The sequence below is a fragment of the Zingiber officinale genome, chromosome 3B (genome assembly GCF_018446385.1).
Source record: "Zingiber officinale cultivar Zhangliang chromosome 3B, Zo_v1.1, whole genome shotgun sequence".
Classification (NCBI taxonomy): domain Eukaryota; kingdom Viridiplantae; phylum Streptophyta; class Magnoliopsida; order Zingiberales; family Zingiberaceae; genus Zingiber; species Zingiber officinale.
The window spans coordinates 132,452,029-132,468,330 of NC_055991.1; the positions used below are offsets into that span (position 1 = coordinate 132,452,029).

General features: G+C 38.5%; 1 protein-coding gene and 1 long non-coding RNA gene across 2 annotated transcripts; both read left to right on the forward strand.

Moving 5' to 3' along the window:
* The first annotated feature begins 5,784 nt into the window (after positions 1-5,784).
* Positions 5,785-6,154, forward strand: LOC121968642. The gene is made up of 3 exons (XR_006108251.1): positions 5,785-5,815; positions 5,883-5,990; positions 6,073-6,154. It is a non-coding gene; the product is annotated as an uncharacterized LOC121968642 (long non-coding RNA).
* Positions 6,155-8,183: 2,029 nt separating this feature from the next.
* Positions 8,184-9,971, forward strand: LOC121967837 (UDP-glycosyltransferase 74F2-like). The gene is made up of 2 exons (XM_042518318.1): positions 8,184-8,964; positions 9,209-9,971. Exons 1-2 carry the CDS (start codon positions 8,320-8,322, stop codon positions 9,929-9,931), a joined length of 1,368 nt encoding a protein of 455 aa, XP_042374252.1. The 5' UTR covers positions 8,184-8,319; the 3' UTR covers positions 9,932-9,971.
* The last annotated feature ends 6,331 nt before the right edge of the window (positions 9,972-16,302 follow it).

Genomic DNA, 16,302 nt, shown 5'->3' on the forward strand with positions numbered 1-16,302 from the left:
CAACTGTTCCTAGGCTTTTGTAGGTTAATTGAGTGAACTTGGTGTGATCTCCAGTCATATGTTTGGAGCAACCACTATCCAAAATCCACTTGGTTTCCTACAACAAGTAGGATTTTTATGTTAGTCTTAGTTTATCAATTTTTTAATCAATCATTATTTAAGTAAATTTTTATTTTTATTTTTTTTATTATTATTATTTTTTTAATTGAGATTAAAACTAATTTAGGTTTTAGAATTTTAAGTTTTAAGATTAAAATTTTGAAATTGATTTAAGTTTTAAAATTTTGAAATTAATTTAAGTTTTTGAAATTAAAATCTTGAAATTAATTTTTAAGTTTAAAATTAAATTTTTGAAATTAATTTTTAAGTTTGAAATTAAAATTTTTGAAATTAATTTTTAAGTTTAAAATTAAAATTTTTGAAATTAATTTTTAAGTCTAAAATTAAAATTTTGAAATTAATTTTTATGTTTAAAATTTTGAAAATAATTTTTTAAGTTTAAAATTAAAATTTTTGAAATTAATTTTTAAGTTTAAAATTAAAATTAAAATTTTGAAATTAATTTTTATGTTTAAAATTTTAAAATTAAAATTTTTGAAATTAATTTTTAAGTTTAAAATTAAAATTTTTGAAATTAATTTTTAAGTTTAAAACTAAAATTTTTGAAATTAATTTTTAAGTTTAAAATTAAAATTTTGAAATTAATTTTTAAGTTTAAAATGAAAATTTTGAAATTAATTTTTATGTTTAAAATTTTGAAAATAATTTTTAAGTTTAAAATTAAAATTTTTGAAATTAATTTTTAAAATTTTGAAAATAATTTTTAAGTTTAAAATGAAAATTTTGAAATTAATTTTTAAGTTTAAAATTTTGAAAATAATTTTTAAGTTTAAAATTAAAATTTTTGAAATTAATTTTTAAAATTTTGAAAATAATTTTTAAGTTTAAAATTTTGAAAATAATTTTTAAGTTTAAAATGAAAATTTTGAAATTAATTTTTATGTTTAAAATTAAATTTTGAAATTAATTTTAAAATTAAATTAAGCCTTATTCATCTCACCCGATCTATATTATCAATCAGGGAATCCTATGATTTTGTGAGATGAAATTGGTTTGATTACAGACTTTTGGTTTAACTTGTGTTAGATTCAGATTTAGTTTTGGTTTCCACAAATAGGCATTTTTCGGATAAACTTCTAAGCTTGGTGAGTCACAGGGACATCATTAGAAGTAACCAACCTTTCGAAGTTTTCCGAATAGTCCTATCCACGGAACTTAGTACTAAATCTTGGTCTAACTGGTTAGGATTCGTTTAAGGGTAGCTTCGGTCAGTTCCACTTGGCCAAATGCACCAGATCGAAGCCATATCTTTCTAGACATGCGATGCCCAAGCTTCCCTAACGTACTATCATCCAAAAACTTCACCAGTACCATGAGTCAAGTTAAACTCGGTCTCTTTTTAACTAATCCTAATTCCCCTGCCGGGTTAGTTTGTTTTGGGTTACCCTGTCGGGTATGTTAGTTTTGGAGGTGCCAGCTATTCTGGAGCCTCCCCCTGAATTATTGGCCATTAATTTAGATTTTGGGTTTGTGTCGATTCTTTTTATAGTTATAATCAACTTGGTGATAGTCTAAATTTTGTAGAGTTTTGAATTTTGATTTTAAGTTAAATTTATTTTTTAGTTTTTGATCTGATTTATTCAAGTTTATATAATGTATTTTATCTTTAGGTATATAGAATTGATTAAGTCCTACTTGCGTGGTTAAGCACGCTTTCGGGACCCAGGCTTGTTTAGTTGCTTTGTGTTGGGTTAATAATGATTTAAAGGTTTTGTTTGATTTTGACTTATATCCAAGTCCGGTTTTATTATAGCATGCCTTTTGGTTATTTAGAATTAAATCTAAATTTTTAGATCTTGTTGTGAATTTTTCCAACAATTCTTTTAAATTATTAATTTCACTTTTTAATGATAAATTCTCCTCCTCAAGTGTTCGGTCTTGAGTTGGATTCGAATTTTTTAATTGTTCCTTCAGGTTTTGATTTTCCTCAAGAAGCGATTTATTTTCATTTTCCAATTTAACTAATTTTTTATTTAAACACGAGATAATTCTAAAGAATTTATGATTTAAGTTTAGGTATACCTCTTCGGAACCTTCGGAAACGAGTGCGGACTCGTGGCTCGATTCGGGTTCGGACCCGTCTTCCGATTCCTCTGATTCGTCTTCCGTTTCAGCTTCGCGAGCCATCATGAGGTGACTTTGGTGCTTTGCCTTTCTCCCTCCGATTCGTCCGAGGAGGAATCGTCCCATGTTGCTTTGAGGGCTTTCTTCTTTGTTGACTTTGGTTTGTCAAGTTTCAATCTTGGGCATTCGTTCTTGTAGTGCCCTTTTTTACATCCGAAACATGTGACATTTCTTGAGTCGGTGGCGAACTGATCTTCGAAGATCCTGTTTGATTTTCTCTTTTCTGGTGAACATTTTCCTTACCAGTTCAGGTGTTCTTCGTCTTGAGTCTTGATCGGAATCTTCTTGATTCGGGTTTGTTCTTCTTTTCTTTAGAGGAACTGCGAATAGAGCTACACCTTTCTCGACCGGCGTTAGTTTGCTCATGAAGTTCTAATTCACGAAGAGTTCATCCAATTTTAATTTAGATAAATTTTTGAAATTTTGTAGGCATCTACAATTGATGCCCACAAATTATTTCACGGAAAAGCATTTAACGCGTACTTTATTAAGTCTCGGTTCTCCATTTGGTGTCCTATCGCGTGGAGACCGTTGAGGATATCTTTGACCCTCGCGTGGAGCTGACTTGCCGTTTCTCCTTCCTGCATTTTTATATTAAAAATTTTATTTAACAGCAAATCTCTTTTTGTTACCTTCGCGTCGCTTGTTCCTTCGTGCAGCTCGATCAGTTTATCCCAGAGCTCCTTAGCGTTTTCATGCGGTCCGACCCGGTTCAGTTCTTCTCGTGTTAGTCCGCAGTGTAGAGTGTTGATGGCTTTGTTTTCAATTGACGCCTTTTTCTTTAAATCATTTGTCCATTCTTCAGGGTCTATTATTTTCCCGGAGTTGTCTACTGGAATTTTATAAGCCTTTGTGACGCTCATCCATTGGTCGTAGTCTGTCTTCATGTAGACCTCCATTCTTCTCTTCCAGTACGAAAAGTCATCCCCGTTGAATAGGGGAGGACGAACTGTGCTGAAGCCTTCTTGTTGAGACATCTTATCCTGCACACACTAAATTAACTGGAAAAAATCCCAAGACTTCGTCTTGGATTAGCAGTGCGGGAAAAAATAGAAACTCTAAGTGTAACGGGAAAAAAATCTTCCAAAAAGATAATAATATCAGTTTGGAATTAAAAAATATTTCACCCCCTGTCTGATTGGTGGTTGCACCAAATCAGAGCGGTACCTGCTCTGATACCACTTGTAAGACCGTTAGATTCGATAGAGGGGGGGTGAATATCGATTCGAAAATATCGAGTATAAGCGCAGCGGAAAAGTAAAGTAGACACAGTTGTTTTTACTTCGTTCGGAGCCTGTGACGACTCCTACTCGAAGGCCCGTGGTCCTTGACCACTTTCGTTGGGCAATCACTAGCAATTCGAATATAATTACAAAATGAATACAGGAAATGCTAATGAAACAAAGTAATACCGACAAGGAAATTAAGAAAAACGAAGAAGCACTTTGTCGGAGCTTTGTTAGCGTCGCAGGAACGTAGAGCAGCAGGACCAGCAGTTGAAAAGTTCTCGGTTGATGATTGATTCGAAGCTCCTGCACAGGGCTTCTTTTATATCTTGTCGGGCGCTGGATCCCTTCAAGGCGCACGGAATGTGACGTAGCTGCACAAACCATGATGCTCCACGTGGCGGCGACTCTGGATGAAATTTGCCTTGGGCGCCCGGATCCCTTCCAGGCGCTCGGATCCCTTCCGGGCGCCCGGAGGACAGCTTCTCCTGCAAGAAAAGGTTAGTCCGAGGCAAATGTACCTGCAAAAAAAGTGTTAGCACGTTTATAGATGAGCAAAGTATGACTTAGATTCCGTCTTTCCGAGACCAGAATCTAGTCACGATCTCGACTTAGATATCCGAAATGGATCTAAGCCGGATCGACGCCTAATGTTCCCTACCTGGGAACGCGTCCTTGCAGTCACTCCCCTCCAGTGACTTACCTCACTTACCTGCCAGACGTCCGGTCAGCCCGTCGACCCGTCTGGACTTCTCGCCAAGCGTCTGGTCAGCCCGTCGACCCGCTTGGACTTCTCGCCAGCTATCCGGTCAGCCCGTCGACCTAGCTGGACTTCTCGCCAAGCGTCCGGTCAGCCCGTCGACCCGCTTGGACTTCTCGCCAGCTATCCGGTCAGTCCGTCGACCTAGCTGGACTTTTCCTGCACACTTGATAAAAGTGTCAGACAACAACAAACCTAACTTAACCTGATTTGTCATTCATCAAAACCTGAGTTAGACCGTTAGTGCTAACCGCACCAACATTAACCACTGCCTTAGGAAATCGGGAACACTATGGACGAGTTAGAGGTGTGGGAGGATGCGTAAAACCCCAACTCTACTTTAAAACTGAAAGAAAGAATAGGGAATCATCCCAAAGGATTCGATCGATAACTTCAAAGAACAATCGGAGGAGAATAAGAGCTTAAAGGTTGAAGTAGAGAGATTGAAGGCTCAACTTGCTCAGGTCATTAATAATCATACTTGTGAGGTTGTGATATCGAATAAGTCCTCAAACATGAACGACCTGAAATGGAGAGATGATGTGGAGGTTTATGAATGTGACACTTCAAACTTGGAGGTTCTATATTTCTCAATTTTATGTCAAATTAATTTTTGTTTTCAAATTCACATATTTATATACAATTTCTGATTGTTCTTACATGGAAAAAATATAACTTGGCTGTGAAACAACGTGAAAATATGGTGACGTATGACACAATACTATCAGAAGGAGGCCCAAATATATTGATTCATCATGTTCCACTTGGGGAAGGGAATTTCAAGGTATCTATTGATGTTGTCTTAGATGAAGAAGCAGAGCTTCCAATCCCAATTCGGTCTGGACCAACAATCGTCAATGATGCTGTTGGAATAATTGTTGCTTGGCCTAAAGAGTTGGTAATTTTACCAACGAAGAAGGTACTTTCAATTTTCTTGGAAAGTTGGTTTTTGAAAAAACCTTAATCATTTTAATACTCATATGAATATTTTAACATATTGTAAAAGAATATGCAACATCAATCATTTGCTCCTTCGGATGTTCATGGTGATTAAGACAAGTACAAGGAAATTAAAAAAACTTTGCCGATGGCATGCAAGTATATCTATTCGTATGTTATCAGATTGATGCCTAAAGATGAGAGCATACACATAGAATTTGATGAAGCTATGTTTGAACGTCCTAAAAGTGTATGGTTGCTAAGAGAAGATATCTTACGCTTTATGGAGATGAAAGAGATATGTGCTAGACAAATTTTGGTTTACATGGGGTATGTTATGTGTTAAATGCAATATTTGTTCACATGCTTTGCTTTGCTCACAAAATTTATTCACATGCTTTTGCTTTGGTTTACATGGGGGTTATTTATACTTTTCATTACTTTGCCATTACCTTGCAATTACCTTGCAGTTGCCTTTACAAATACATGAAGAAAGAAAATAGAGTTCAGTATGTGTCATTTGTGGATCCTGATCACATACCTACATGCGGTGTGAGTGAAGAAGGTAGTAAATTATCACAACATATTGTGCTCAGTTGGGAGCATCGAACAGAGATAACATATGCTTCATCCCATATAACACTGGGTAAGATTTTAATTATTTATCATTTCCTACTACATGTTAGTTAATGTTATATTTTTTATTTGTGTAGGTACCATTGGATCTTGACTATAATTAATGAAGATAAGAATATGATATATTTATTGGACTCTTTGAGTAATAGGAACCGAGATCATGCTTGGCAAACTATTGTGACCAAGTAAGTAGTAACTTATGTTGATTTTGAATACATTCAATTCATTATAGGTTGAAAAAATAATTTTCTATTTTTTACAATGTAGTGGGGTCAAGATATACAATGCATCCAGGGGTATTTTAAAAGGACCAGGTTTTAAACAATTGCCAGTATGTATTGTGACTATGTATTTAGATATCAATTAATAACTCTTATTATTTGGATTGTGACTTCTTGCATGACATTTTCAATTTCATTAGGATAATCTTAAACAAAATGGTGGCGTTGAATGTGGATATTGTGTGATGCGGTACATGAAAGAGATAGTGTTGGATGAATATCCACAATTGGAGAGGAAGGTGAATATTTTTTTTATGAAATATTTTCTTTATAAAATATTAAGTCATTTTTCATTGATCCTCAAACTTTTGTTAATGATTCAGTTTGCAGTATAAAAAAACAAACAGTATTACAATCAATCTCAGTATGATGAAGTCAGAAGTGAATGGAGCGAATTCGTCTATTTCTATGTGGGTGCCTAAGTGTAGGCTATGTTACAAATTTTAGATTGTATTTAGAGATTTTTGGATACAAAAGTTTTTGGGTTATGGTTAAATATTTCTTTTATGAATACACTTTTGAATTGTATTTGATAGATATTTGTGATATATTTGTTCAATTTTAGTGATGAAAATTATTATGTTATAACAAAAATATTATGATATACATTTTTGTCAATTAAATTTGTATTGTAGTAAAATATAGTCAACTACTTCGATACTATAAATAAAAATGATGAAGTAATACAACACATAAGACTTCAATAAATTTAAATATTAAAGAAACTATTTACTTTGCCACGTGTTTAAAATTGTTGAAGTCGTTCGTATGTATTGCTGTGCTAACTTAAATTGTTGAAGTGTAGTAAAATATGTTTTCCTACTTCCATACTACGACGAAGTAATACAATAACAATTACTTCGATCTAGCTAAAATATGCAGAAGTAATATTAAATATTTACTACGCCATAATATAAAACATTGTGAAGTCGTATCTCCTTTAAACTTCGTCAGACAATGTAACCTATGTAGTAATATATCATCAACTACTTCAGTTTTTTTACAGGCCTTGATGAAGTAATAACACTTTTTTACTTCGAAAACAGTTCGATTTTGAACCGGTTTTGGACCGATGATAGACTTCGGTAATCGTGTGCCGAAGTAAAAAATTTACCCTTTACTTCACGTGCGTCTACTTCGGTAAATATCTACCTATTACTTCGGATAATATCCGAAGTCTATTGCCGATTTTCACATAGTGCGAGCATATCTCTAAAGTGACAGTGAAAGCTTCCGTCGTACGATCTTTTGACTGACCATGCCGTCTGTCGGCGACACTAACTCTCAAAAGGATGTTGAAGGATATCCCTTGATGTCTATTGCTCAGCCGAACGGGATGGACGCTCGGCTAACAGTTCCCTATCCCAGTGTCGTTCGTTGTGGGGCCGAACGGGATGACCGCTCGGCTGGAGTCTTCGTTGTCTGGCTGATGAGTCTACTACTTGGTCGAGCGGGATAGCCGCTCGGTCGATACTTCCACTATCTTGTTGCTACACGTGTCTAGACCGAACGGGATAACTGCTCGGCTGTAGTAGCGTTGTTCGCGTGTGGTTCGCTCGACCATGACTATACTCTGCTGATCTGGTCATTAATGTAAGGTCGAGCGGGGTATCCGCTCGACCTGTTTCTATAGACACTTGACGTTTATTTCTGTCTTGAGTATTTTAGCTCAGTTGGTGATCCAACTAGTGTTGATGTCGGATCGGGCCTTTCATATCTTAGTCAGATGAACCACTTGTCGGCTCGACTTATGATTGGGATCGTGTTGATTTTGACATCTATTGTGATGAAGACTTTTCTCAAGATGGACCATTCTTATCACCACATCAAATGGAATCTAGATGATAACAATCTCCTAGCTAATTGCTGAAAGTATTTTATCTAGAATTGAGAATTCTAATTTATTTTAACTCTCTTCATTGCGACGTTTGTGAATAGAAATCGACTACGATCCGTTTGGATTTTGACAAAAAGTCCTCTGCATTTATTTTACTACTCACTGGAAAATATCTAGTTGTCGTCTTGATGTGGAGCTCCTCACTCTACGTGTCAAAATTGCCTTCGACTTTCAATAAAAAAAGACAGATTTCCTTCTTTCGAGAGGCAACTTTCAGACTCTGTTCTGGTTGACTTATCAAACTTCACACCAAGTGAAATCTGCTCGATAAATCGGCCTCCTTCATCCTTCTTCCTCGTTGGGTCGGTGTTCGTCACTGCTACGTACGGATCAGTCATGGCGGCGGTGGATTCCAAGTGCTGCCACGTACTTCTACTTCCCTACCCGAGCCAGGGCCACGTTAACCCCATGCTCCAGTTCGCCAAGCGCTTTGCCGCCCACGGCCTCACCGCTACCCTCGTCGCCACTCGCTTCATCCTCGCCAACGCCAGCCCCACCCCTGGCTCCGTCCGCCTCGCCGCCATCTCCGACGGTTGTGACCGCGCAGGCTTCGCCGAGGCCGATTCTATTCCTTCCTACCTGAACTCGTTCGAGCGCTTCGGCTCCGCCACTCTCGACGACCTGCTCCGCTCCGAGGCGGAGGCCGGGCGCCCCGTCGGGCTCCTCGTGTTCGACGCCTTTCTGCCGTGGGCCGGTGAGGTCGGGAGGCGGAATAACGTCCCCACCGCCGCCTTCTTCACCCAGAGCTCCGCTGTGGACCTCATTTACTACCACGTCAAGGCAGGGCTGGTGCAGCAGCCGGTGCGGGAGGCGTTGGAGCTGCCGGGGCTGCCCCGGCTGCAGCCGAAGGACCTTCCGTCGTTCCTGCCGGACCAGTTCGGTGTCTACCCGGCGTACACAGAGATGGTGTTCAACCAGTTCAAGGACCTGGAGAAGGTTGACGAAGTCCTCATCAATACCTTCTATGAACTGGAACCTCAGGTGACTAAGTAATCTCCAGTGCCCCTAGTTTATTTTGGATTGTCATCAGTGTTTTGACCAAAAAAAAAAAAAAAAAAAAAAAAAGAAAAACAATCGAAACCAACGTCGACTATAGACTTGTCTCCTTCGTGATTAGGTGAGAACGCCAATCAGGCCAACTCCGTCGACTGATGAAACAGGACACCGCTGACTATTTGCTCCAGTTGACTTTAGAAAACGACTTGATTTTGTTAATTTTGAGCAGGAAACAGACTACTTGAGTGAAGTGTGTGGAGCCAAAGCCATTGGTCCAACGATACCCTCCGTCTACCTTGACAACCGGCTCCCTTTCGATTCGCATTACGGCTTCCACCTCTTCGATCTGGAAGAGGCGACGTGCATGCATTGGCTCGACGCCAGACCACCAGCCTCGACCATATACGTCTCCTTTGGCAGCATGGTGGCGTTCGGACCCCAGCAGATGTCCGAGCTCGCCTATGGCCTCGCGGACACCGGCAAACATTTCCTGTGGGTCGTCAGGACGCCGGAACTCGAAAAGCTTCCTCGAGGGTTCGCGGAGGAGTACTGCCCGGGCAGGGGCCTGATAGTGACGTGGAGCCCCCAGTTGGAGGTGCTGGCTCACAAGGCCGTCGGCTGTTTCTTGACTCACTGCGGCTGGAACTCGACGGTGGAAGGGCTGAGCCTTGGAGTGCCGATGGTGGCGATGCCGCAGTGGACGGACCAGCCGACGGATGCCAAATACGTGGAGGATGTATGGGGAGTCGGGGTCAGGGTGAAGGAGGATGACGAGGGGATGGTGAGGAGGGAGGAGATCGTGAGGTGTGTGAGGGAAGTGACGGAGGGCGGCCGGAGCAGTGAGATAAGGAGGAACGCGGCGAGGTGGCTGGAGCTGGCTAAGGCTGCTGCAGGGGAGAACGGCAGCTCCGATAAGAATATTATGGAACTTATTGCTAAGTATTGCTCTTAAATATTTGTATCTAGTTCCTAAATTTATTCGCTTACATATATATCATGAATAATAATATGTTGTCCCCTCGGGGCGGTGCGATGGTTAAGACATGGGGTGTTGCCACATGAGGTCTTGGGGTCGAAATTCGGCGTGACCGAGCATAACCTCCCTCATGTCTTGGCCATTTGCACTAATGGCTAGTAGTCACTCGTGATTTACCTCCTCCGTGTTGACCTAGGGACGGGTTGGCGGGGGCGCTGGGGGCGAGCGATTTCGCCTTTTGCCACATGAATAATAATATGTTGTGCCACAATGAATAATAATAGCCGGGGAATTTTTATAAAATTGAGTTGGTCATCTCAGGATAAAAATTGACGACTAAAAAAAAATCCTATTGGTTCTTTACGTAAGAGAGAGGAGACGTTAATTGTCCTTAAATTTAGATTCAAATTTTAATTAATTAACATAAAGAAAGAGACATAATTTGCAATCAGGAGGTTGTCAATATAATAAAAGCTTCACTCAATAGATTTTTTTTTTGACGAAGACAGACTAACCTCTTATAATGTTGTGTTGGGTTCCTTTGAAGTTATAGCTCATCGTGCTAGTTCGCTTGTTTTATATATGATGATGTGCAACAGAATAAATTCGAAACCAAGCTCTCCAATGTTAATACAAGGATTTACTTGGTATCCACCTCAAGAAGTGACTAATCCAAAGATCCACGCCAAGCACACACACTCCACTATAAAACACTTCTTTTCGGTCACAGCCGGAGGTGGAGAAACCTTGTACAAATTCTCTCAATACAATTAGAAGAAATGAAAAGCTAGATAAAGAAAGTCTTATAAGATTTACAACATGAAACCCTAGCTTGCTTCTTCTTCTTGTGTGGAATGCCTCTTGACTTTGGAAGAGGCATTCCAAAGAACCTTTAAGAAGTATAGCAACACTTTGCTCTAAGAACCTTTAAGAACTGGTGAGATCACCTGAGAAAAACGTGATTAGAGGAAGAGAATGTTGGTGCAATTGAATGTTTGACAGGACTAGATGACTAGCAAAGGTAAGTCTAGTCATATGACCTCTAGGGTTTCGATGTTTGACAATATGACCAAGGGTTGACCCAAACAGGACTTGATATTTGGGAGAGAGAAGTCTAGTCAGGACTAGATGACTAGCAAAGGTAAGTCTTACCTAAAGGTTAGGCAAAGTGGAAGTCCCGGTGAGTGAAGCCGGGCCCTAGTGAGTGAAGCTAGGTGGTGGAAGTCCCGGTGAGTGAAGTCGGGCCCTAGTGAGTAAAGCTAGGTGGAGGAAGTCCTGGTGAGTGAAGCTAGGCAATGGAAGTCCTAGTGAGTGAAGCTAGGCAACCCTAGGAGGTAACCCTAGGTTATACTTGAATTCTATTAATACTATGCTAACTAGTGTTGCAGGGAAGCTCAGTTACGTCGACGAGCTGACCAGGTAGCTGACACGAAGTCCAGACGGGTCGAAGGGCTGACCAGACGTCTGACAGGTAAGTGAAAATAAGTCACTGGAGGAGAGTGACTGTGAGAACGCGTTCTTGAGAAGGGAACATTAGGCGTCGATCCGACTTAGACCCATTTCAGATCTCTAAGTCAAGATCGTGACTGGATTCCAGTCTCGAGGAGACGGAATCTAGCTAATACTCTGCTTGTTAATGTTGAATTATGCTAACACTTTGTTTTGCAGGATTATATTATTTGCATTTTGCCTCGGGCTAACTCTTTTGTGCAGGAGAAGGGATTTTTGAAAAGAGTGGTCTGGGCGCCCGAAAGGGATCCGGGTGCTCGGGAGGGACCCGGGCGCCCGAAATGCAAAATATACCCGCAAAGTCATTTTGCCACGTGGAGCGTCCTGGTTGACTCGACTACGTCATATTCAGGGCGCCTTGGAGGTTCCAAGCGCCCCGAACCTCCTATATACGGAAGGTGAAGGCTGGATTCAACATAACAACGAAAAGATCTTCCACTTCTTGCTCTGTCATGCTACGCTCCTGCGATGCTCCTTCGACAACGCATTTTTCTTGTCATTCCTTAGTTTTTTTGGGTATTATTTTCCTTTAAAAGCAATTGTAACTTCATCTGTATTATTACAAATTGCTAGTGGATTGCCCATCGAAAGCACCCTTACGTGTGAGCTTTGGAGTAGAAGTCGACAAAGGCTCCGAACCAAGTAAAAAATTACTTGTGTCACTCTTTCTTTTCGTTTATTCTTTTTCCGCTGTGCGTTTACTCTACGAAATTTTTAATCGCTATTCACCCCCCCTCTAGCGAACTTATCGATCCAACAGAGAAGAGGTGCCAAAGACAATCCACGTAAATGCCTTTTATCAGGCTGATAACGGCTAGTTTTTCGAGCTTAATCGATTATCCTAATCAATTATGAAGCCTTCTGTTCGCACTAAAATAGGTCATAAGCGATTAAGCTTTCTTGCTTAATCGCTTACCACATGCTCTGTGCATTCATGAAATCCAGGCTTAATCGATTATCGTAATCGATTAAGCATTTGTAATCGATTGACCTAATTGATTACAAACCTCTCTGTGAACTTCACGAAAACTACTTAATTGACTAGTGTGATTGATTAAGCTGCGGTAATCGACTAACCTAGTCAATTATCAAACCCTAACTTTCCGAACCGAAGTCTAGGGTTCTTTATCCAACATCCAGTCAATTTTGACCTGTTGGGACTCCTCATTGCTTGGCTTTTGGTTAACCTTGACTTGCTAGGACTTTTTCACCAAGTGTCCCGTCAATCCTTTGACCCACTTAAACTTTTCTCCTTATGCTAAGTATCCGGTCAACCCTTTAACCTACTTGGACTTCCAATCACCAGGTGTCCGGTCAACCTTGACCCACCTGGATTTCCACTGCCTAGCTTCACTCACCAGGACTTCCTTACTGCCTAGCTTCACTCACTAAGCCTTTTCACCTGACTTCACTCACCAGGATTTTCACATTGCCTAGCTTCACTCACTAGGACTTTCACCTGTCTAGCTCTACTCACCAGGACTTTCAACTGCCTGGCTTCACTCACCAGGACTTTCACTAGCTTCACTCACTATGATTTTCCTTCTTCATAGCTTTACTCACTAGGATTTTCCTTCTACCTATCTTCACTTACTAGGTCTTTCAACTGTCTGGCTTCACTCACTAGGACTTTTCACACCAAGTATCTGGTCAATAGTGACCTACTTAGATTTTCTTCTTCTGCCAACATTCTTGTTGGACTTGCCCTTGCCTAACATCCAATTAGAACTTTCCAGTCAAGTATCCGATCAACCTTGACCTACTTAACTTTTCTTCACACCAACTCAAGCTTAGTCAAATTGGTCAACCTTGACCCAGGAGGAGATATTGCATCAATAATCTCCCCCTTTTTGATGTTTGACAATATATTTAAGTTAGGCTAATCCCATAGCCTCAATTTCTTCTTCATGCCAAAGCATGAATGAGAGTTTCCTTCATTCTCTCCCTTTCCTAAAGGACAAACTCCCCCTTTAGGTAATAAAGGTCTAACTTAAACCCTACATTCTCCCCCTTTGGCATATCAAAAACTCTCCCCTTGAAGAGTTATTCATTTATTGTTCACAACCTCACATGTTGTTCACAACACCACAATGAAGGTCTCATACTCTTCATTATCTCCAATATTCACTCTTGAGCATTCACAATTGTGAAGGTTTTACAACCTTCCTTTGTTTCAAAATTATTTTCATGTCTTTAAGAAGTAGCTCCCCTCAAAACATGCCCAAACTTCTGTCATTGCACTAACAATGACTTGAAGTTTCTAAACCCTTAGAAAACCCAAAATATAAAGTTATGAGGTTTAAATATCAATATTTAATATAAACTTTATTCTAAACTTCAACTTAGTCTTTTTTAATCATTCCAATCTTGTTTTCATCAAGAAAACTACCTTCAAATGATCATAAATGATTTTTTTGGGTTTAGAATGGTTAACACGACTAAATATATCTTATTCAACTCAAATAACCTTATTTAAGATGAAAATAGGCTCTTAAGTGCTTAAAGAAGGCTCTTAATCACTTAAGACCAGCCGTAATCGACTGAAGTTGGGATTCAATTGATTCCCAGTGGTTAATCGATTGCTGTAATCGATTAAAACCTTTAATCAATTGCTGTAATCATTTCCGTGAGCTATTGTGCTCACGGGTATTCGCTTAATCGATCAACCTGATCGATTAGGATGTGGTAATCGACTAGCCCAGTCGATTACCATTTTTGATTTCTGAAATCTATTTCAGCTGAATTTCAGAAATACCCTAAAAATTCTATAAATTTCTAAAAATCATGAAAATTCTTATAAAAATTATTTAAGGCATATACTATCGTGGAAAAAATAATTTTATAGAAAATATATCTATTTTCAAAGATTGACACAAACTTAAAATTTTTTAAAAACTTCAATGTTTTGCTCTAGTTTGTATCTAACTATCCAATGGTGATTACTATCAAAAGATAACCTTCACCAAGGTTTTCTAAAATTATTTTGAAATGATTTTCAAAACCAATTTCTAATTATGTTCTTTGAGCTAAATGCACATGCATACATTAGCTTTTTCAATGATTGGATAACACATAACTATGTGTTTTAACGAAATTAAAACTTAAAAAGATGCACTAAATCAATATCTTGAACTTTGTTCATCATCTTAACATCTCACTTGTATCTAACTTGCACTAAAATACATACAAGTCAATTTATAGTCTTTGTGAGATGCAGATTTTGATTTTGCCCTAAACTAGGGATCATGCATATCTATCTAGGTATACTAAATTGATCATCCACCTAGGATGCCACTTATTGATAAATTTATTTGCCACCTCTTGTTAGTAAATGTCATTGTCCTTAATTACAAGGAATTTAAAATAATGCATGATGATTTATGGCATACATCAAAATGAATATTTTTTAAAAGAAAAACACTTTTATCTACATGGTGTATGAATGACATGACATGGTATTTTTATGCATTTTTATAATAAAAATGAATGCAAAATATGATGTTATGGCATATGATGGGCAAACAATTATGACAATTTAGCATAAATAAATATACCTAGATTATCTATCTAAGTATCCCTAATTATTTGCTAAATTAAAAATTACTCCTAGATTGCCCTTATTTTCTTAAAAAAATGTCAAAAATCTTAACTTAGTATTTCTTATTTGTGCCAATTTTAATTAAATCCAATTCTTCAAATTTTGGCACATTTTACTCTTCCAAAGAGTAAGCATTTAAACTTTCTCATTTTCAAGGAGTACAACTACCTTAAAAATTTCCTCCAAGTGTAAACTTCACCAAGGTTGAGTTAACTACCCTTTCAATTGGAGTTGACACTCTCTAAATCTATCTAGGGTGTAGAGAACACACTCCTAGGAACTCAAAACTGATTGGTGCTCCTTGGATGTTCTAGGTATTCACTAGGGATGACTTCCCTAGATACCTTCCTAATGACTTTTCTAGGCTTCTTAGAAGCCTTGGTCACACTTGACTTACTTAGGTCAACTCAAGGGATAGCTTCCCTTGTGACCTTCTTGGTGACTTTCTTTGACTTCTTAGAAGTCTTAGTCACATTAGTCTTTTCAAGGTTAATTCTAGGGATGACCTCACTTGTAATCTTGGTTTGACCCCTAGATCTAGGGTTAGTTTCATAGCTATACGGAACCCTATGATAAGAAGGGGCATCCTTCTTGGATTTGAGTTTGTATCTCAAACCTCTATGACTATTTGATGGATCTCGTATTCCTAAACCTAGATTTGTGTTCTTGGACCCTTGTTCTTCATGTGTGATTTTTCTAAGGGCCCTCTCTAATTTATCAAGTCTTGACCTCAAGACTTAATTTTCCTTCCATAATTCCTCAACGTTAGATTTTTCATTAAAACCTTATTTTTTCTTTCTCTTAGGCATGTACATAAAATCCTTAGAGTTATTGCCTAAGTTGTTACCTACCTTCCTAACCTTAGGTAGAGTTGTCTTAGCATGATATGCTACATATTTCTTCTTAATCCTATCATGCTTTCTATTCTCATGATATATAGCATTGAAATAATATAAATTGTTTCTAGCATACTTTTTACCATGACTTAAAGGCTTAATAAATGATATCTTGGGTTTGCTCTTGAGAGCTCCCCTTTGACTTGTGCTTCCTCCTTTAAGCTTGGTCGGTTTCTTCCCTTTTGGACATTGGCACCTATAATGTCCTCTTTGATTGCGAGAAAAGTACATAATGTACTCCTTGCCTTTTTGTTCCATGGGACCAACTTTCTTGGGCTTCTCCTTGCCCTTTGGTGTCAGTTGGCCCTTCTTCTTGGTCAATTTAGGGTACTTGCTCTTGTAAT

Excerpts from the sequence above, each read along its gene's own strand:
- LOC121967837 (XM_042518318.1), top strand. The coding sequence starts at position 8,320 with ATGGCGGCGGTGGATTCCAAGTGCTGCCACGTACTTCTACTTCCCTAC. Across the intron at positions 8,965-9,208 it reads TCTATGAACTGGAACCTCAG|GAAACAGACTACTTGAGTGA; the intron begins GTGACTAAGTAA and ends AATTTTGAGCAG.